Raw genomic sequence first — 23416 nt, forward strand, 5'->3', positions numbered from 1 at the left:
AAGCTCCTAGCAGAGTAGAGCTGCTGCTTTGCCTTATTCATGATTGCACCAATGTGTTAAGCAAAATAGATCCTCCAAGATGTTGACACCAACAAGCCGAAAGCTGCTCACTCTTTTCACCATTGCCTACTCAATGAGGACTGCTGCACGTTCCTCTGAGTTCTCCCTCAATCGATTCCCTGGTCTTGCTGACGCTGAGTGGCAGGTCGTTGTTTATCTTACTCCTGTACAACTCTTTCCCATTGGAGATTTTACCAACAGTCATCTGCAAATTTACAGATTATGTTTGAACTGTGCTTAGCCACACAGTCATGAATACAGAGAGAACAGAAAATTAAGAGTGGGCTAAGCATATATCTTTGAGGTACACTTGCATTGATTGTCAGCCAGGAGATGACATTATTATCAATCCATACTGAATCTCCCGATAAAGAATTTAACGATTCAGCTACGGAGGCTCAGGTTTTGAAGCTTGGTGATTAATATGGAAGGGATGTTGGGTGTTGAACACCAAGCGTAATTGGTATACTGCAGCCTCACACATGTTTTGCTGTTGGCTAGGTACTCCAAGGCAGAGTGGCAAGCCAGTGAGTTTGTATCCACTGTAGACCTGTTGCGGTAGTAGGCAAATTGCAAGAGGTCCAGGATCCTTGCTCACAGCCGGTGACTTCAAACAGGCCAACTGCATGAGTATGGCACTGAAATATTAGCAGCACATCTGTCCCACCAGGAGCCCCAAGCACCCTTGACCATTGCTCTTTCTCCCTGTAAACAAACACAAACTGAAAAGTAGGATCTGAAGAAACAGAGGAAATTCTATACAAATGCTTTTAGTTAGTAGACTGGTCCATAATCAAAGACTCAACAGCCAACCTAGATGAGTCACCTTCATCAGGGACTTTATACCACAGAGTACAATCCAGGTGTGTCCCAAAATAGAAACAATGGATGAACTGAGAGATGGATTCCTTACTGAAGTCCAGCACTGCAGTGATCAAACCAAATCACCTTGACCTACACAAGAAATCCCAAAATACAGCCTTCATAAAGCTATCAGGAATGCCAAAGGACACTATCAGTCCAAAATTGAATCCTAGGCCAGCCGTCAGTGTGGCAAGACTTGGATGCCATAATGGGCTACAAAACAGTCAGGCAGCAACGCCAACAACAGTACATCCCTTACCAGTGAACTCAATGCATTTTATGCACATTTTGAACAGAAGGGCAATAAATGTCACCAACTATCTTAACAGCCTCCAACACATATGAATCCACATTCATCAGCGCAGATATCAGATCAGTTCTCCAGAAAGTAAACTTGCACAAAGCACCTGGCCTGGATGGAATACCAGCCATGTCTCTAGATCCTACACAAATCAGCTGGCAGTGGTATCTACAAACAACTTCAATCTGAGGATCCCACCTGCACTATTAAAATTCAAAGTAAATTTATCGAAGTACATATATGTCACCATATACAACCCTGAGATTCGTTTCCTTTCAGACATACATACTCAGTAAATCCAAGGAACACAGTAGAATCAACGAAAGACCACAACCAATAGGACAGGCAAACAATTAATGGGCAAAAGGCAATAAACTGCATAGTCAAAAGAAAATTTTTTTAAGAATCTAATAAATAAATAAAAGAAAGCAAGCAAGCAAGCAACCGAGAGCATGAGATGAAGGGTCCTTGAAAGTAGGTCCGTAGATTGTGGAAACAGCTCAGTGATGGGGTGAGTGAAGTTATCCCCTCTGGTTCAAAAGCCTGATGGTTGAGGGATAATAACTGCTCCTGAACCTGGTGGTGAGTCTTATACATTCTTCCTGATGGCAGCAGCGAGAAGAGAGAATAGACCATCCCTGCAACAAAGAAATAAGGTAACATGCCTTAATGACTACCCCACCCCCAATGGCTCAGACATCCACCATCATGAAGTTCTTCGAGAGGATGGTTACAGCTCACATCAACTTCAACCGTACAGGCAACTGCGACCTCTGAAATCTGCCTACCACTGAAGCAGGTGTATAGCAGATCCATCCCCTTGGCCCTGCACTCACCTCCAGAGCATGTGAATAATAAAGACATCTATAATCTATTTATTGACAACAGCTCCAGCTTCAATACCATAATTGTGAGCAAACTCATCTCCACACTCCAGACCTTGGAGTCAACATTCCTCTTTACAACTGGATCCTTGACCTTCCTAACAAAATTCCCTGGCCTTACCACTCTTCTCTGGAACTTCTGGACATAAAGACACCTACATCAGACTATTTTATATTGACTACAGCTTCACCTTCAATACTGTAATTCCAAGCAAACTCATCACCAAGCTACAGACCATAAGAGTCAATGCCTACCTCTGCAAGTGGACCCTTGACTTCCTGGCCAACAGACCACAATCAGTACAGATTGGCAATGACACCTCTGCCATATTTATCCTCATCACTGGTGCTCCAGGTTACGTACTCAGCCCCTACTTTACTCCCAATTCGCACATGACTGCATGACTGGATTCTGCTCTAATTTCATCTCCAAGTTTAGTAGTGGGCTGAATTTCAAATACTGATGAGTCAGAAAAATACAGCACAGAAACAGGCCCTTTGGTCCATCTAGCCCATGCTGAACCATTTAAAATAGCTAGTCCCATCAACCTGCCCCTTGACCATAGCCCTCTGTAACACTGCTATCCACTTACCTATCCAAACTTCTCTTAAACGTTGAATTTGAGCTCACATGCACCACTTGCACTGGCAGCTCATTCCACATTCATGACCCCCTGAGTGAAATTTCCCCTCATGTCCTCATGTTCCCCTTAAATTTTTCACCTTTCACCCCTAACCCAAGACCTCTAGTTGTAGTCTACCCAACCTCAGTGGAAAAAGCCTGCTTCTATTTACCCATCTATACCCCTCAATTTTGTATATGGCTAACAAATACCCCCTCAATCATCTACTTTCCAAGGAATGAAGTTCTAACCTATTCAATCTTTCCTTACAATTCAGGTCTTCTAGACCTACAACATTCTTGTAAATTTTCTCTGTACTCTTTCAACCTTGTTTACATCTTTCCTGTAGGTAGATGACCAAAATGCACACAATACTCCAAATTACGCCTCACCAATGCCTTATTGAACTTCAACATAACATTCCCATCTCCTCTTCTAAATACTTTGATTTATGAAGGACAATGTGCCAAAAGCTTTCTTTATGACCCTATCTACCTGTGATGCCACTTGTAATGAATCATGGACCTGTATTCCTGATTCCTATGTTCTACCACATTCCTCAGTGCCCTACAGTTCACTGTGCAAAACCTAGCCTGGCTAGACCTACCAAAGTACAACACCTTGCACTGGTCGACATTAAATTCCATTTGCCATTTTTCAATCCATTTTTCCAACTGGTCTACATCGCGCTGCAAGCTCTGATAGTCTTTCTTGCTGTCCACTCCACCCCCAATCAGCTAACAACATTATCATCCAGATCATTGATGTAGATGACGAACACCAATGGACCCAGCACTGATACCTACTGCACTCCACCTGTCATAGGCCTTCAATCAGAGAGGCAACCATCTACTACCACGCTCTGGCTTCTCACACAAAGCTGATATCTCATCCAATTTACTACCTCATCTTGAATGCCAAGTGACTGAACCTTCTTGATCAACGTCCCATGCGGAACCTTGTCAAATGCCTTGCTAAAGTCCATGTAGACAACATCCACTGCCTTGCCTTCATCAACTTAGTTGGGGACTTCCTTGAAAAACTCTTAAGATTGGTTAGACACAACCTACCATGCAAAGCCATGCTGACTATCCCTAATCAGTCCACGTTTATACAAATACTGATCTATGTGGTCCCTTAGAATGCCTTGCAATAACTTTCTCACGACTGATGTCAAGCTCACTGACCTTTAAGTTCCTGGTTGCTGTTTAGGGCCTTTCTTAAATAGCAGGACAACATTAGCTATCCTCCAGTACCTCATCTGTCACCAAGGATGATTTAAATATCTCGGCTAGGGCTCCAGCAATACCTGCACTTGCCTCCCGCAGGGTCCGAGGGAACACCTTATCAACCCTAATTTGCCTCAAGACAGCAAACACCTCCTCCTTTGTAACCTGTGTAGGGTCGATGACCTCAACGCCACTTTGCCTCATTTCTATAGATTCTGTCTGTCTCCCAAGTAAATACAGATGCAAAAAATCCATTTAAGATCTACTCCATCACTTTTGGCTCCAAACATAGATTACCATTCTAATCTTCGAGAGGACCAATTTTATAATCCTTTTGCTCTAAACATATCTTTAGTATCCCTTAGGATTCTCCTTCACCTTGTCTGCTCAGGCAACCTCATGCCTTCTTTTAGCCCTCCTGATTTCTTAAATGTTCTCTTGCACTTCTTATACTCCACAAGTACCTCATTTGTTCTGACCTGCCTATACCGGCTATGCACCTTCTTTTTCTTCTTAACCAGGGCCTCAATACCTCTTGAAAACCTAAACATGTTATCTTTACCTTTCATTCTGACAGGCACATACAGGTTTTGTACTCTCGAACTTTCACTTCTGAAGGTCTCCCACTTACCACGTACGCATGTGCCAGAAAACAGCCTGTCGCAATCAACACTTCCCAGATCCTTTCTGATACCATCAAAATTGTCTTTTGTCCATTTAGAATCGCCACCCACAGAGTAGACCTATCCTTTTCCATACAGTCGGCCCTCCTTATGCGCGAGGCATTGGTTCCGGGACCCCTCGCAGATACCAAAAAAAGCGGATGCTCATGTCCCTTATTAAACCTGTATCAATGCGGTGGACCTTAGGACCCAGTGGAACCCCGGACCTTATTTAACCTGTCTCAGTGCAGTGGGCATTAGGACCCGGTGGCGGAGCTCTGATTCCACAGTGTTTCTGTTCACAATAATAATCACAATTGAAAATAAGTGGAAATAATAAAGCGATCAGAAAGAGGTGAAACGCCATCGGTCAATGGAAAAGCGTTAGGCTACAGTTGGTCAATGATCGGAACAATTTTAAAGGATAAAGTGAGAAAGGCTCTGCCTGATTAAAGCTACAATTATTACTAAGCAACGCAGTGGTTTAATTATTGGGTTTTAGGGTTTTGATCCTCCACATCAACCCGGCACGGATGGAGAGCGCATTCAGGAGCGCTCTGTCACTGGAACTTCTGTTCCCGAGCCCGGCGCTGAAACATACGTTTCTTAAGTATTTTATATGCATAGAAAGGTAAAATATATACTATATACTAAGACAAACGTTTGACTAACTGATGCTAAATAATACCAGATGTACCTGTTCCGACTTACTTAGTAAGAAAACTTCCATTTTCTTTTCCATCCCGATCCATGATAACCTACGCACATCCTCCCGTGTACTTTAAATCAGTTGTAGATTACTTATAATACCTAATTCAATGTAAATGTTATGTAAAATAGTTGTTATACTGCATTGTTTAGGGAATAATGACAAGAAAAAGAAGTCTGTACATGCTCAAACAACAAGTGCTGGAAGAGCACTTCCAGGTTTTCTTGATTCGCAGTTGGTTGAATTCACACATGCGGAACTCACGGATAAGGACTGTATTTACTTTGAAACTAATGACATTATGATCACTGAATGCGAAGTGTTACTCTACAAACACTTCTGTGACCTGCCCTGTCTGATTCCCTATTAGGAGTTCAGCATGGTCTCTCGTTGAGATTTCTATGTACCGATTAAGGAAACTTTCCTGAACACATTTGACAAACTCTATCCCATCTACTCCTTTGGCAGTATGGAATCCCAGTCAATATGTGGAAAGTTAAAATCACCTACTATAACAACCTTATGTTTCTTGCAACAGTCTGCAACCTCTCTATAAATTTGTTCCTCTAAATCCTGTGGACTGTTGGGTAGTCTATAAATATAGTCCCATTAACGTGGTCATACCTTTCTTTTTACTCAGTTTCACCCATAAAGGCTCACCAGACGCATTCTCCAGTCTGCCCTGATTGAGCACTGCCGTGACATTTTCCCAGACTAGTAATGCCACCCTTTAATTCCTCCTGCTCTGCCGTATCTAAAACAGAGCCCTGGGATATTGAGCTGCCAGTCCTGTCCCTCCTAAGAGCTAAGTCTCACTAATGGCTACAATATCATAAATAACATGGGTGGATTCATACCCTAAGCTCATCTGCCTTTCTTACAATACTTCTTGCTTTGAAATATACACAGCTCAGCACATTAGTTGCACCATGCTCAACCTGTTGATTCTTCACTCTGTCCAAGGTTTTAAAAACATCTGTCTCCATAATCTCTCCACTATCTGTTCTGGCATTCTGGTTCACATCCCCCTGCAATTCTAGTTTAAACCCACCCTGTGCAACAGCAGCAAACCTTCCTGCTGGGAAACTAGTACACCCCTCTAGTTCAGGTACAGTCTCTTCTGTACAGGTCCAATGTTCCCTGGAAGACAGCCTAATAATCCAAAAATCTATTGTCCTCCTTCCTACACCAACTCCTCAGCCACGTGTTAAACTGTACAATCTTCTTATTTCTGGCCTCACTAGCACGTGGCACAGTTAGCAATCCTGAGATCACAACCCTAGAGGTCCTGTCCTTTAACTTAGTACCTAACTCCCTGAGCTCATTTTGCAGGACCTCATCACCCCTCATTCCCATGTCATTGGTACAACATGGCCCAAACCTCTGGGTGCTCACTCCGCACCCCCCCCCCCGCAACTTTCTGCTGAGGACTCTATCCAAGATGTCCTGGACCCCCGCACCCAGGAGATAACATACCATCTGGGAATCTCATTCTTGTCCTCAAAACCTCCTTTCTATTCCCCTAGCTAACAAATCCCCTATTATGACAGCTTGCCTCTCCTCTTCTGAGTTGCAGAGTCAGACCCAGTGCCAGAGACCTGACCACTGTGACTTTCCTCTGCCAGGTCATTCCTCCCACCAACGGTATACAGAATGATATACCGGTTCTTGAGGGGAATGGCCACAGGGTTACTCTGCACTGGCTGTTTCACCCCTTTCCCTTTCCTGTCACCTAGTTTCCCGTGTTCTGCACCTTGAGTGTAACTACCTCTCCATATGTCCTAACTATCACCCCCTCTACCTCCTGAATGATCCTGAGTTCATCCAGTTCTACCTCAACTCCTTAACACGGTCTGTTATATGGATGCACTTCTTGCAGGTGAAGTCATCAGGGACACCAGAGGTCTCCCTGCCTTCACACATCCCTCAAGAGGAGCATTCAACTATCCTGCCTGGCACCCCTACTGTTGTAACTGTGCAATTATAAAGGAGGAAACAATAAACAAACTGGGGGAAAAAATTCTATCTACAGCTTTTTCGTCTTCTCTCACCCAAACCTCTCCACACTGAAGCCTTGAAGAGCTAAAATCTCAAATAACCACTAGATAGAATAAAGATATCCATTATTATTCAGCACATCCTGCTTAGCAACAAACCTGGGGTCATAATGATCCCAAAGAGCAAGTCAGGCAAGTGTACGATTGCAATTGGTTGGGACTTGAACACAGCTGGTTGGATTTGAATAGACGTTTCAGCATTCAGTGGATTTGATGCAGTGGCTTTTCAGCAAGCCGAGACTCTCAGAATTCAAATCCACTTAATGCCTCCCCCTCTGACCAAACCCAATAATTTCAATCTTATTTGTAATTTCAAACACCCACACTGATTGCAGCAGCTCTGAAAGCATTGCAAATGATGCTAAATAGACTTAACAGACATTGATTTATTCTGGCAGCTTTTATCTCAATTAAAATGATCAGTAAAATGAAACAAATTAAAAGTTGAATAGAAAAGCAAATGGCAGGTCAGGATTTTGAAAGATGAAATATATTTTGTTTAAAAATGATAAAGCAATGATAAATAATAAAAATAAAACACTTCCATTCAAGCCATAGCACATATACATTTCCAGACAAAGCAGCAGTCAATTGCCTGATTCTATATATGAACATCAGTTTATTACAATGGCAGATTACTATTGGGGTTCATTTTTCTGAACAAACAAGTGTTCCAAATCAAATCTCCAGTACTAGAATTTTTTTAAGAGGAAAGAAAAGCAATAAAGTGTACTTCCCTACAGTTCGGATTGACACATGACGTGATCAAGCCAAAATGCAGTTTAGTGTTCATGAGCTGAACTGTGTAAAATTGTGCTTCAAAGACCGCTCATACACTGATCAGAATTGGGGAATGTTAGATTCATTTAGCACGTAAACTAGTCCTCCAGCCCACTATGTCCATGCCAGCCATTGAGTATATATTTATCCTAACCCCACTTTCCAGCACTTGGCCCATAGCCTTTCATGTCATGGGGTTCAAATTCAAGTTTAGAGGATACAAGCACCATGGAAAATTAGCTTTTTGCAGCAGTAGCATAGCACATTACAAACATGACAAAAATTCCAAACTTAAATCAACACAAATTATATATAACTTGCATGACAAAATAAAACATAAATAAGGATTTTAAATGTTCAGTCATCCTAATAATTAAACGCTGTGAGAGTACCTGCATCCATTGCCCCCTACAGATTTAAACCACCCTATGAATGAAAATAGATTTCAAATTCCCACCAAATCTACTTCCACTTACCTTAAACCTGCATTCTCTGGTTACAAGCATCTCTGCCATGGGTAAAGTTTGTCCCAATGAATGGATCTCAATTTTGGAGAGCACAATTAGGTTCCCTTCAACTACAGTTGACCTTCACTAATCTAAATACCTGTAATCCGATTCCTTCGATAATCCGGCACTGATTATGCTTAATGTGATCCTTCTGTAATTCGGCATTTTCACTAATCCGGCACTCCTCAGGTCCCAATAGTGCCGGATTAGTGAAGGTCGAACTGTACCTCCCAGTTGAAATTCTCATTTCCAGGCAATACCCAAGTGAATCTCTTGCACACTCTCCAGTCCAATCACATCTTTCCTATAGTACGGCAACCAGAATTCCGTGCAATATTCCTCCGAGGGCTAATGCTTTATAAAATCATATCGAAGTCTCACTGATCTTGTGTTCAATGCCATAACTAATGAAGTATCTTACATGGGTTTTATTCACCTACAAAAGGCAGGGATGATTAAGTATAGTCAGCACAGATTTGTGCATGGGAAATCATGTTTGACAAACTTAATTTGAGTTTTTTTTTAAACCAGGAGACCAAGAGGATTGATGATGGCAGAGCAGTAGAAGTTTACTACATGGACTTTAGCAAGACATTTAACAAGGTCCCTCGTGGTAAGCTGGTCCAGAAAATTACATCACATGGGATTCCAGGGCATGCTAGCCAGCTGATGATGGAACAGTGGAGGAGGGTGATAACCCTAAATAACGAGTGAGGTGGAAGCTAGAGAGGGGAGGAAGTTGGAGAGTTGAGTGAAGAGGATGATGAAAAAGGTGAATAGAGGGAGAGAGACACCTCCGGTAGTCTGCTGGATGTGGGAAAGGAACAAAAGCGGATGTGGGCTCTGGGTTACCTCAGTGGAATGTGCTTCTGTTCTCATCTGCATTTGATCTCTTCACTATAACAATGAAGGCCAAGGAGAGAATGGAGAGAGATGAAATGATATCCCATTGCAAGCTCAAGATGACCAATGCAGAACAACCCTCCTAACAATCGGCTACTCTACACTTGGTCTCAACTATGTACAGACTACATTGCAAGCACTGAAAGCATAGGTTGGAGGAGGTGCAAGTGCTGCACTGCCTCACCTGGAAGGTTTTTTTTAGGTCCCTGGATGGTGCTGAGGGTGGAGGTACTGAGAACAAGGGCTGCACATCCTGCAGTTGCAGGGGAAAGTACCAGGCATGTTAGCACAGCAAATGGCACTGTTGCCTCACAGCTCCAACAACTGGGTTCTTGCCTATAGGTGCTCTTTGTTTACATCTTCTTGTTGCAACTATGCAAGTTCCCTTGAAGTTTTCTGGTTTCGTCCCACATCATAAAGTGCTGGCTATCAATTAATAAGCAACCGTAAATTGCTCCTATTGTAAATGGACTGTAATAAAAATGGGAGGACTGCTGGGCACATGAGAGAGAACAGGCTATTGGGAAAGTTGTGGCATGGGATTGATGAGGGCCAGCATAGACCTGTTGGGCCTAATTAGCTCTTCATATATCATAAGAATTACAACGAGGATCCAAAATTGGTTCAAAGAGTAATTGCTAACAGGTATTTTTATGACTGGAAGGCTGGTAGTGTTTTCACAGCATACAAAAATTCTGCCCCTTGCTTCTTGTTATACATAGTAATAGTTTAGATTTAAATGTAGGGGGCATGATAAAGTTGTTCGCACATATATTGTGACAGTGAGAGGAAAGCTTTACTGATAATACTGATAATCTGACTATACTGATAATCTAGTCAAATGAGCATAAATTATTTCCTGCAACAAAAAAAACACAACAGGGAGGTCATGCTAGAAATGCACAATTCTGTTAGCATGTGTATAGAATGCATTTTTGATCACATTTCAAGAAAAATGTAATTGGGCCAGCAAGAGCACAACCGTTATTTGCAAGAAATTGGGCCAGGACTAAAATAATGCAGCTCTGAGGCAAAACTGGACTCCTTTTCCTTGGAATGGGAGAAAACTAACAAACTGAATTCAAGCGTACAAAGTTAGTGACATCCGGATACAGAAAATAAGGACATATTCCATTAAAAGAGTGGTCAAAAAACAGTGGCCAAAGTTTTAAAGTATCTGTAAGATGGCACATTTGTACACCTAGTCTCATCTTTCATCAAAGATAATATGAGAAAGACCTTCTGCATTATAACATACAGTGATTAATAGGTGTGTATGTGTAATGGGTGTAAAGCTTTAAGGTGTAAAGATAGTAGGGGTCTAGAATTCATTGCCTAGTAGGAGATTGGAGGAAGAGATCTTTATCACAAAGAATTGCTTAAATGTGTACTTGAAGGCCTGTGACATTCAAGGCTACGTTTGTGGGGAATGGATCAACCCTTATGCATTCTTAAACACCATCAATCTAGGCTTTCAGAGATTATGGGGCATGTATGTCAAGGCCCCACTATTCCTCAGTACTCCCTCCAGTCCTACAATTCATTGTGTATATCCTGGCCTTTAGGTTTCCCAGAATGCAATACCTAATTTTTCAGGATAAAATTCAATTTGACATTTCCCTACCTATCTTACCAACTCTTCAATATTATTCTTTAGCTGACGATTGCCTTCTTCACTGTCAAAAGCATCAAAACTTTGCGTTATCTGTGAATTTACTAATCATATCTCCTATACTCAAATCAAGCTCGCTAATGTATATAACAGCAAAAATCCTAGCACTGAACTGTTATATTTAACTGTTCACAGGCTTTTAATTGCTTGAAAACCCCCAATTCTTATGTGACTATCAACTATCCAATTTTTCCTAACCAGTCATGTCTTCAAAAAAATTTGATTTTAACAAAATTATAGTGACTATCCCTGATGAATTCTTGCCTCTCTCTGTGCAGGATATTTCTCTCGCTTTTTTCCCAATAATTTCCCTACTGCTGATGTTATATTCACATCCCTGTAACTACCTGGCTAATCAATGTTGCCTTTATTGAATAAGGTAACATTTGCTGTCCTCTGGTCACCTGGAAATTCTTGTATTCAGTGAAGATTTGAAAAATTCAGGAAATCTCTTCTTTTACTTCCCATAGCAGCTTGGTATACATTTCTTCAGCACCAGGGGCGTTACCCACCTTTAATCCTACTGAGGTATCTAATACTTATTTGAGAATTCCACCATCCCTCTCCCCGAATTCTCCAATTGCAATGCCCTCCTCCACAGTGGTGCACCCAGCTGGCATTCAAGCTCAAAAAGGACCGAAGCATCCCATTGATGTGATCATCCAGGTTACAAGTAGCAGCTAGGAATATTCACATGCTGCAGGCTGTGCAGTAGACATGAACTGAGGTGTTAATTTTAAAAAAAACCCTTTACTTAAGGTGTAATCTAAGTACAAAAGAATTATCATTAGATCAAGCTCCTACTTACTCCTGTTAAGGAATATTAAGCTACAAATCTGTGTCAAAAATATTTTATATTCTAAATCACAATAAATTGTTTTCACAGTTAAGAAGAATGAGCGAGAGCCATTTTTATTATATAAAACATTAAATGAAAATATGTTAAATGAAAAATACAATTGTAATCATGGGGACACTGGCAGTTGTCAAATCTGCAGCACACAATAAGGTTCAGAATTTCTGCTATGGTTTATATTGTACCTCCATGATGAACAATGAAGGCTACAGAATTGACTAAGCCTGAGAGTTACAAAAAAGTAAAAAAAAGATTAGAGTTAAGACTACTTTTCCAACTCAAGATACTAATATCACAATTACACCATTAGATTATGCTCGATGCACATTTAATTCAGATGTAGAGTTAAGTCAGTCAAAGTCACACAGCACTAAAACATGCTCTTTGGCCCATTATGTCTATCCTGACCAAGCTCCCATCTATACTCAACCCGTTTATAGATTATCCAAGTGATCTTATCCGATACTATCATGCTTGCTTCAAGATTTCCCTTGATATCACATGTAGTGAAATTAATTGATTGAAGTCTAGCTTCTGAGATGGTGGGTCTCTCAAGAGGCAGGAAAGATAGATCATTCATTTTGCATCACCATCTACCTGGTACTCCGTATATAAAGCGTGCACACCTCAATAAAATGCCCAGGGTTATCTGTCAATGCCTAAAAGCTTAACAAATATTCACCCACACACTTTCGAGTCAAATGAAATATGTCCATCTTAAAGATTATCATTGTTTAAATAATAGATGCATCAGAACTGAGACAAAACAAAGCTCACATGCTCTACAAGAGGACCATGGCTAAACAAAGTATTCTTAAGAGTTAATGCCCAGGGATTACAGCTTTTTGAAAAATAACTGAAAACCCACTCAGTAATTTCCCATCCCTTACCACACCACAACCACACTGCTGTCCACCCACACACCTCCAGTACGATAAGCTTCCATGTCTGCTCCACTTCCTCTGTGTACTCTCCCAGCCCCCTCCATCTGCCACCAGGGTAGACAGGTAGCTTCATGGAAGACTGTCACAACCTCTGCCTCTGAAGTCTTGGATGCAGGCCAATACTGCAGTCTTAGAGACACTGACCGACTTCAGTGTCTGCTGCTTGAGAAAACACTACAAGATGAATGAGTGGTCTTAGGAACACATACAGTTAATGATTTTGCCACATATTAGCTGACTTCTTATCACATTTTGGGACTAGTACAGTATGTCCCTCCTCTCATCTTTAACATTACAGCACAAGGGAAGCTGGCAGCCTAACAACAGGCCGAGCCAATACGGTCTCAGACTATTAAATGGTTGAATAAATTATAAAATCTTTTAGCCTATAAAGCAACAGACTGCTCACAGAACAACTGAAATGTACATTTTAACAGACCTGTTTTATACAAAATATAATTGCTTAAGTCACAGTGAAAAAAAGGTTAAAATTCAACTGGAGCAGCTGCACGTCTTTTTCTTGCTGGATGATGCTTACACAGCACACCAACCTTCAGCCAGACACTCACATGTGGCGTGCCTGCAGCAAGTCCCCATTACAGCAGCTATTGTTCAGTTCAACAAGGGAGGAATCCAAATCACAGCTAAAACATGAGCATCTCAACATTTAGGATCATGTACATAATAGTGAAAGTTAACACTTCGAGATTTCTGGCCAAACGTACATTCTAGAGAACAATTTATTTTGGCCATAATGCCACGATGTGAAACAACAAACAGCTGTATAAAGGTGATGAAAACAAGCAATTCTGCAGCTGCTGGAAATCCAGAGTAACAAACACAAAAGCACTGGAGGAGCTCAGCAGGTCAGGCAGTGTCTATGGAAAGAAATAAAGACTCCACATTTCAGACTAAGAGCCTTCAAGATGATCAAGGGTCTTGGACCCAAGATGATGATGAGACAATCGAAGATACAAGTTATATTGTACTTCGCTACACTACCTGTCTAATGAACTGAAAGGTAAGATTAATACAAGTGCCTGTACAGATAGGCAAAGATGGAGGGGTAGCAGTACTAATAAAGGTATTATTACAGCGCTGGGAGATTGGATGCTTTCGAGAAGTCACAGAATCAGAAAGGTTAGAGTTAAAAGCAAGAGAGGATCAATTACACAACTGAAGGTATTCTGAATACAGTGATAACATGAAAAAAGTAAATGCACAGGGAAAATACAGAAGAAATGCCCTAGGAGGGGTAGAGCTGGGGATTTCAATTAATCCATTGCAGATCAGGGCAACATTGGTGAGAAAAGTTGTTACATGTACTCAGGAGAACTTCAGTGTTCAGTAAAGCAGGCAGATTAGAATGATCACAGGAGAGATTTGAGCTGAGCTTCTAAATAGAATGACAACTTGCAATGGGATAAGATTAGATTTAGCAAAGATATGCTAATACCAAATAGCAACAGAATAATGGATGACCTTTTATCTGATGTATCTGATCTTTACAGTTTAGGTGCACTGCCAGAAAGAGAAAAGGTAAGATACCCACAGTTCTTTTGATGATAAAGGGGATACGAAAAGGAAGGTCAGCAAGTAAGTCAAAATTGGATTTAGTGGATTTGAATGGAAAATGAAAAGCAAAACAAATGGAAAGCATTTTACAGTCATTATAAATGGGCACCCAAAACATTCATCACATTACTACTTTCAATTTGTCTGTGGTCAGGTACAACAGAATGTGACTGTGAGTGAAGCAGGTAGGAAAGTCTGGAAGGTCGTGCTGGTGGAGCCTCGGCCCTTGAGTTTGCACAGCAGGTCTGAGACTGTTGCTCCATGAGGACGAGAGTGAGAGCTGAAGGAAGCAACCAAACCATCACAATGGGGTTCAGGGAGCCATTCAAGTGGGTGGTGGTGGGGGGGGGGGGGGGAGAAGAGAAATGCAGTTCTAATTGGGGATAGTAAAGTCAGGAGAATAGATGCAATACTGTCACAAGGATTAAGTCTCAAAGACAGTTATCTGCCTCGTGCCCAGGTTTGGGAAATCTCATCTGACCTACAGAGGAATTTGGAGCGGGAGGGAAAATATCAAGTTGTCGTGGGTATCAACAACATAGGAGGAACAAGAGATTCTGCTGAGGGAATTTGAGAAGCTAGTGACCAAATGAAAACTCAGAACCAAAAAATTAACATTCGGATTGTTTCCTGAGCCACATGCAAATTGGCAAAGTGTTAATAAGATCGAAGAGTTAAATGCATGGCTCAAAAACGCATGGGAGAAATGTACTTGAATTCCATAAGACCATAAGATATAGGAGCAGAATTAGGCCATTTGACCGACTGAGTCTACTCCAGTTTATCATGCTAACCCATTTCCCTCTCAACCCCAATCTCCTACCTTTGGCCCATATCCCTTCATACCCTGACTAATCCAGAATCTATCAAACTCTGCCTTAAATATACCAAATGACTTGACATCCACAGCTGCCTGTGGCAATGAATTTCACAGACTCACCACCAGACTCAAAAAATTCCACCTCATCTCCATTCTAAATGAGTATGACTCTATTCTGAAGCCATGTCTTCTGGTCTCAGACTGCCGCACCAGAGGAAACATCCCCTCTGCATCCACTCTATCAAGGCCTTTCAATATTCCAGAGGTTTCAATGAGATCCACCCCAACCCCCCCTCCACCCCCGAATTCAAGTGAGTACAGGCCCAGAGTCATCAAACGCTCCACATATGGTAAGCTTTTTAATCCTGGAATCATTTATGTGAACTTCCTTCCTTGCACAATCTCTTCAGCCACCTCCTTCAGAATCCTAGAGTGTATACCATCTGGTCCAGGTAACTTACCTTCCTTAAAACCTTTCAGTTTCCGCACCTTCTCCCTAGTAATGGCAACTTCACATACTTCTGCCCACGACATATTCAAACTTCCGGCATATGGCTAATGTCTTCCACAGTGAACACTGACGCACAACACTTATTCAGTTCGTCCGACATTTCCTTGCCCACATTACTATTTCTCCAGCATCATTTTCCAGCCTCTCCTTTACACTTTATATATCTGAAGAAACATTTTGTATCTTCTTTATTATTGGCTAGCTTACCCTTGTTTTCCATCTTTTCCTTCTTTATAATTTTTTAAATTGTTGGTTTTTAAAACTTCCCAATCCTCTAACTTCCCACTATTTTTTGCTACTATATGCCCTCTCTTTGGCTTTTATGTTGGTTTTGACTTCTCTTGTCAGCCACTATTGCATCAATCTGCCTTTAGAATACTTCAAGAAGAATCTATCCCGTGCCTTCCAAATTGCTCCCAGAAACTCGAGCCATTGGTGCTCTGGCTTCATCCTTGATTATGTTCTTTTCCAATCAATCTTAGCTGGTTCCTCTATCATGCCTCTGTAATTCCCTTTACTCCACCATACACTGATACATCTGACTTTAGCTTCTCCTTCTCAAATTACAGGGTGAACTCTTATCATATTATGATCACTGACCCCTAAGGGTTCCTTTACCTTAAGCTCTCTAGTCCATTCCAGTTCATTGCACAACATCCAATCCAGAATTGCCTTTTCCCCTAGTAGGCTCAACTATGAGCTGCTCTAAAAAGCCATCTGGGAGGCATTCAAAAAATTGCCCTCTTGGGAACCAGCACCAACCTAATTTTCTCACTCTACCTGCATATTGAAATCTACCATGGTTATCGTAATATTGCCCTTTTCCAATGCATTTTTTATCTCACGTTACAATTTGTAGACCACATCTTTGCTACTGTTTGGAGGTCTGTATACAACCCACAGTCTTTTTACCCTTGCAGTTTCTTAGCTGTACCCACAACAATTCTACATTTTATCCTATGTCATACATCCTCTGCAACCTTTTTCTAATGGTTTTTCATTTTTTACTAACAGAGCCACCCCACCCCCTCTAGCTTTCTACCTGCCCCTTCGATACAATGTGTGTCGTTGGGCCTTTTCTTTCAGCCATAATTCCGTAATGCCCACAATGTTATACATGCCAATCTGTAACTGTGCTACACGTTCATCCATCTTATTTTGTATACTATGTACATTCAAATATAACACCTTCAGTCCTGTATCACCCTTGTTGACTTTGTCCCCTTTTACATTGCAACTCATCCCATTCACTACAATTTTGTCCCATCATCAACCACTCCTTGCTAGCAGTCTCACAACACACTGCCTCTGTTTGTAAACCAACTACCCCATCCTCAGCCCCATCACTCTGGTTCCCAAACCCTGCCAAATTAGTTTAAACCCTCCCAAACAGCTCTAGCAAACTTGCTCGCAAGGATATTGGTTCAGATGTAACCCATCCCTTTTGTCCAGGTTGTACCTTCCCCAGAAGGGATCCCAATGATCCATATATCTGAATCCCTGCCCCCTGCACCAGTTCATCAGCCACATAGACAACTGCCAAATCATTCTATTCATACCCTCACTGGCATGTAGCTTAGGCAGCGATCCAGAGATTGCTACCCTGGGGATCCTGCTTTTCAGTTTGCTACCTAGCTCCCTAAAATCGCTGTTCAGGACCTCCTCACCTTGTCTACCTATGTCAATGATGCCAATATGTACCAAGACTTCTGGCTACTCACCCTCCGCCTTTAAAATGCCATGGACCTGATCCAAGATATCCCTGACTCTGGCACCTGGGAGGCAACCTACCCATCCGTGTGTCTCTATCTCATCCACAGAATCTCATTTCTATTCCTAACTATGGAATCTCCTGTCACTACTGCAGTCCTTTTCACCTCTTTTCTCTTCTGAGCCACAGTACCACAGACTCGGTCGCTGCAGCTACCCTCGGTAGGTCGACCCTGCAACAGCATCCAAAGTGGTATACTTATTACAGCCACAGGTGTACTCTATACTGGTTGTCCATTTCCCTTCCTTCTCCCGACAGCCACCCAGTTACCTGCCTCCTTCAACCTAGGGGTGACTACCTCCTGTCTATCACTTCCTCAGTCTCTTGTATGAGCCAAACGTCATCGAGTTGCAGCTCCAGTTCCTTAACACGCTCTCTGAGGAGCTGTTGCTCGGTGCACCTGGTGCAGATGTGATTATCCAGGAGGCTGGAGGTCTCCCAGGATTCCTACATTTCACACACACACACTGCTCCAGGAGGCAGTCTCTCTGCACTAACTGTGCCCTAACAGAAGAAGAATTAAAAAGAGGAAGAAACAACTTACCAGATATCTACCTCGCCCAAGCCTGATAAGCCAAACCCACTCCAAAACTGACCATCTCACACAATGGCCACTCCACTTGCCCCTGCCATATTTTTATTTGCCCTAATAAATCCCATTCACTGATTGGGAGCAGTCCAACTCTGAAAAAATGCCACGAAGCACTGCCTTTTTTAAACTTCAGCCGTGGACTTAAATGAAATCACTGCTCTTCTCGTACTCCCGATCAAATATTTGTGAGATATTGGAAATAAGATGGATGATCTAGCACAGCAAGAAATCAGCAGGTATGGCATTGTGGCACTCACAGTTATGGTGCAAAGATGAGCAAGATGGCAGCTTAATATCCAAGGATAAACATCATATAGAAATGACAGACAGGTGGGCAGAGGAGGTGGCATGGCTTTGTCGATAGAAAGTGAAATTAAATCCTTAGAAAGAAGTGACATAGGATCAGAAGATATAGAATCCTTGTGCATAGAGTGAAGAAAATGCAAGTGTAAAAATGCCCTGATGGGAGTTAAATATAGGCCTCTGAACAGTAGTCAAAATGTAGGGCTTAAATTACAACAGGAGACAGAAACGGCTTGTATTTAAAAAAAGGGCAATGTTACAATAATCATGGGGGATTTCAATATGCAGGTAGATTGGGAAAATCAGGTTGGTGCTGGATCCCAAGAGAGCAGATTTGCAGAATACCTACAAGATGGCTTTTTGGAGCAGTTTGTGGTTGAGTCCACTATGGCAAACACAACTCTGGATTGGATGTGGTGTAATGAACCAGGTTTGATTCAGGATCTTAAGGCAAAGGAGCCCATAAGAGGAGAGATCATAGGATAGAATTCACCCTGAGTACGAGATGGAGAAGCTAAAATCAGATCTCACTGTATTACAGTGGAGTAAAGGGAACAACAGAGGAATGAGAGAGCAGTTGGCTAAAATTGATTGGAAGGGGGCAAAAGCAGGGATGACGGTAAAGCAACAATGGCTCGAGTTTCAGGAGAAATTCATTAGACACTGGGTCAAGTACATCCCAAAGAAGCGTCCGAAAGGAAGGATGACACAACCATGGCTAACAAGAAAAGTCAAAGCCAACATAAAGGCCAATGAGAGGGCATATAATAGAGAAAAGATTAGAGAGAAGTTAGACAATTGGGAAGCTTTTAAAAACTAACAGAAGGCAACTAAAAAAAGTCATTAAGGTAAAGATGGAATACGAAAGTAAGCTAGACAATAATATTAAAAATGATACCAAAAGTATCTTCAGACACAAAAAGTGCAAAAGAGAGGCGAGAATAGATATCAGCTGGAAAGCAGTGCTGGAGAGGTAGTAATGGGAGACAACGAAATAGCGGACGAACTGAATTAAGTACTTGGCATCAGTCTACACTGTCCAAGACACTCGCAGTATGGTGGAAGTTCCAGGTGTCAAGGGACATGAAGTGTGCAAAGTTACCACCACCAGAGAGAAGATTCTTGGGAAACTGAAAGGTTTGAAGGTAGACAAGACACCTGGACCAGATGGCGCATACCCCAGAGTTCTGAAAGAGGTGGCTGAAGAGATAGTGGAAGGATTAGTAATGAACTTTCAAGAATCACTTGAAAATTGAAAATGTCACTCCACTCTTCAAGAAGGGAGAGAGGCTGAAGAAAGGAAACTCGAGGCCAGTTAATCTGACCTCACAGGTTGGGAAGATTTTGGAGTCAATTATTAAGAATGAGGTCTCAGGGCACTTGGAGGCACATGATAAAATAGGCTGTAGTCAGCATACACACATAAAAGTTGCTGGTGAACGCAGCAGGCCAGGCAGCATCTCTAGGAAGAGGTGCAGTCGACGTTTCAGGTTGAGACCCTTCGTCAGGACTAACTGAAGGAAGAGTGAGTAAGGGATTTGAAAGTTGGAGGGGGAGGGGGAGATCCAAAATGATAGGAGAAGACAGGAGGGGGAGGGATGGAGCCAAGAGCTGGACAGGTGACAGGCAAAAGGGATATGAGAGGATCATGGGACAGGAGGTCCGGGAAGAAAGACAAGGGGGGGGGACCCAGAGGATGGGCAAGGGGTATATTCAGAGGGACAGAGGGAGAAAAAGGAGAGTGAGAGAAAGAATGTGTGTATAAAAATAAGTAACAGATGGGGTACGAGGGGGAGGTGGGGTATTAGCAGAAGTTAGAGAAGTCGATGTTCATGCCATCAGGTTGGAGGCTACCCAGACGGAATACAAGGTGTTGTTCCTCCAACCTGAGTGTGGCTTCATCTTTACAGTAGAGGAGGCCGTGGATAGACATGTCAGAATGGAAATGGGATGTGGAATTAAAATGTGTGGCCACTGGGAGATCCTGCTTTCTCTGGCGGACAGAGGGTAGGTGTTCAGCAAAGCGGTCTCCCAGTCTGCGTCGGGTCTCGCCAATATATAAAGGGCCGCATCGGGAGCACCGGACGCAGTATATCACCCCAGCCGACTCACAGGTGAAGTGTCGCCTCACCTGGAAGGACTGTTTGGGGCCCTGAATGGTGGTAAGGGAGGAAGTGTAAGGGCATGTGTAGCACTTGTTCCGCTTACACGGATAAGTGCCAGGAGGGAGATCAGTGGGGAGGGATGGGGGGGACGAATGATCAGTGGGGAGGGATGGGGATAAATCTTGCCTGACAAATCACCCGGACTTCTTTGAAGAAATAACAAGCAAAGTAAAGGAAAATCGGTTGATAGATAGATAGATAGATAGATAGATAGATATACTTTATTGATCTCGAGGGAAATTGGGTTTCGTTACAGCCGCACCAACCAAGGATAGAGCATAAATATAGCAATACAAAAATCATGTTTTTGATGTTATGTACTTGGATTTTCAGAAGGCCTTTGACAAGGTGCTACACGAGGCTGCTTAAAAAGTTACAAGCACATGGTATTACAAGAAAGATTCTAGCATGGATAAAGCAGTGGCTGATTGGCAGGAGGCAAAGAGTGGGAATAAAGGGAGCCTTTTCTGGTTGGCTGCCAGTGACCAGTGGTATTCCACAACGGTCTATGTTGGGACCAATTCTTTTAACATTGTATGTCAGCGGTCCCCAACCACCGGGCCGCAAAGCATGCGCTACCGGGCCGCGAGGAAATGATACGATTTGGTGATATGAGTCTCTTGCACCTTTCCTCATTCCCTGTCACGCACTGTTGAGCTTGAACGCACGCGAGGTCATTACCCGCGCGTCATCCATGTCAGCACTGGAAGGAGATCAACTCCTCGAGCTTGCAAATGACGGCAGGATGAAAAGTATGTTTGACATAACATCTCTGCCGGCATTCTGGATCAAAGTCAAGGCTAAGTATCCTGAGGTAGCCAGGAAAGCACTGAAAGCGTTGCTTCCATTTCCAACATATCTCTGCAATGAAAACTAAATTGCAGAATAGACTGGACATAAGGAACCCCGTTCAAGTGTCGCTGTCTCCCATCACCCCACGATAAGACCGCCTTGTTGCAGGGAAACAAGCCCAGGGCTCCCACTGATTCAGCGATATTGGTGTGTTACAATGATTTTATATGTTCATACAGGGAAAATATGTGCTGTGTGTTTAATATCCAACGTTACTTAAAATATTATGATGCTATTGACTTATAAGTGACCTATATAACCATATAACAATTACAGCACAGAAACAGGCAATCTTGGCCCTTCTAGTCCGTGCCGAACGCTACTCTCACCTTATCCCACCAACCTGCACACAGCCCATAACCCTCCATTCCTTTCCTGTCCATATACCTATCCAATTTTTCTTTGAATGATAATATCGAACCTGCCTCTACCACTTCTACTGGAAGCTCCTTCCACACTTACTTCAAGCTCCCCAATAATTGACTTATCATTATATTCATGTGAGGAAAATATGTGCTGTGTGTTTAATATTAAATTCATTAGATAAACCCTTTTAGAAACGAAATTGAGTGTATTGGCCACTATCACCAATATTCCGGTTGTGATTAACCCACCCCCCCCCCCAAACAGAATCGCCAAAAACATTTGTAGGAGGAAAAAAATCGGCACGTACACGCATGCGCACACCTGCCCGCGTAAGGCTTCATGGTCATTGTAGTCTTTCTCAGGGTAAGTCCAACGTATTTGACTGCTACTCTTGTCTGCTGGCAACCCTACCCCCCCACCCCACCAGTCGGCCAGTCCACAACAATATTGTCAATACTAAACCGGCCCGCAGTGCAAAAAAGGTTGGGGACCCCTGTTGTATGTCAATGATTTGGATGATAGAATTGATGGCTTTGTTGCAAAGTTTGCAGATCATATAAAAATAGGTAGAGGGGCAGGTAGTTTTGAGGAAGTAGAGGCTACAGAAGGACTCATTGGGTATATTTAAGGCAGAGTTTGATAGATTCTTGATTGGTCAGGGCATGAAGAGTTATGGGAAAAGTCAAGAGATTGGGGCTGAGAGGAAAATTGGATCAGTCATGATGAAATGGCAGAGCAGACTCAAGGGAAAGATCAAAGAGAATTTAAGCAGCAAGCTTTTTTTTTAAAAATATAGACAGAACGGTAAGTGCCTGGAACACACACTCAAAGTACTGGGAGGAGATATAACAGGAACGTTTCCAGAGGCATTAAGACAAACATGTTAACAGGCAGGAAATAGAAGGATACTGACCACATTAGGATTCATTAAATTGGTACAATACACAAAATGCTGAAGGAACTCTGTGGGTCAGGCAGCTTCTCTGGAGGAAAATGGACAATCAACTTTTCAGGTCAAACCCCTTCACCTGGACTGAAAGAGAGAAGATAACCAATATAGCACTGTGCTAGTCTTAGAGATACACACACACACACAGTGGCATGCAAAAGTTTGGGTACCCCGGTCAAAATTTCTGTTACTGTAAACAGTTAAGTGAGTAGAAGATGAACTGATCTCCAAAAGTCATAAAGTTAAAGATGAAACATTCTTTTCAACATTTTAAGCAAGATTACTGTATTATTTTTGTTTTGTACAATTTTAGAGTGGGGGGAAAAGGAAAGGAGCACCATGCAAAAGTTTGGGCACCCCAAGAGATTTGAGCTCTCAGAATACTTTTACCAAGGTCTCAGACCTTAATTAGCCTGTTAGGGCTATGGCTTGTTCACAGTCATCGTTAGGAAAGGCCAG

At 42.3% G+C, this 23416-nt stretch overlaps 1 protein-coding gene across 9 annotated transcripts in view; it reads right to left on the bottom strand.

Moving 5' to 3' along the window:
- The window catches only part of LOC140185133 (rho GTPase-activating protein 32-like), a 583009-nt gene that overhangs the window by 424646 nt on the left and 134947 nt on the right, over positions 1 to 23416 (bottom strand). The window contains exon 1 of one of the 9 annotated variants that reach the window (XM_072238465.1): positions 22922 to 22942. The exons of 7 other annotated variants lie outside the window; for them this stretch is intronic. In XM_072238465.1, coding sequence (XP_072094566.1) covers positions 22922 to 22926 — 5 coding nt within the window. In that variant the 5' untranslated portion in view covers positions 22927 to 22942. Of the gene's footprint in view, positions 1 to 13033; positions 13064 to 22921; positions 22943 to 23416 lie in introns of those variants that run through there. One more of the 9 variants, XM_072238469.1, reaches the window with a different exon arrangement.

Source organism: Mobula birostris, chromosome 20 (genome assembly GCF_030028105.1).
Source record: "Mobula birostris isolate sMobBir1 chromosome 20, sMobBir1.hap1, whole genome shotgun sequence".
In the NCBI taxonomy this organism is placed as follows: Eukaryota; Metazoa; Chordata; class Chondrichthyes; order Myliobatiformes; family Myliobatidae; genus Mobula; species Mobula birostris.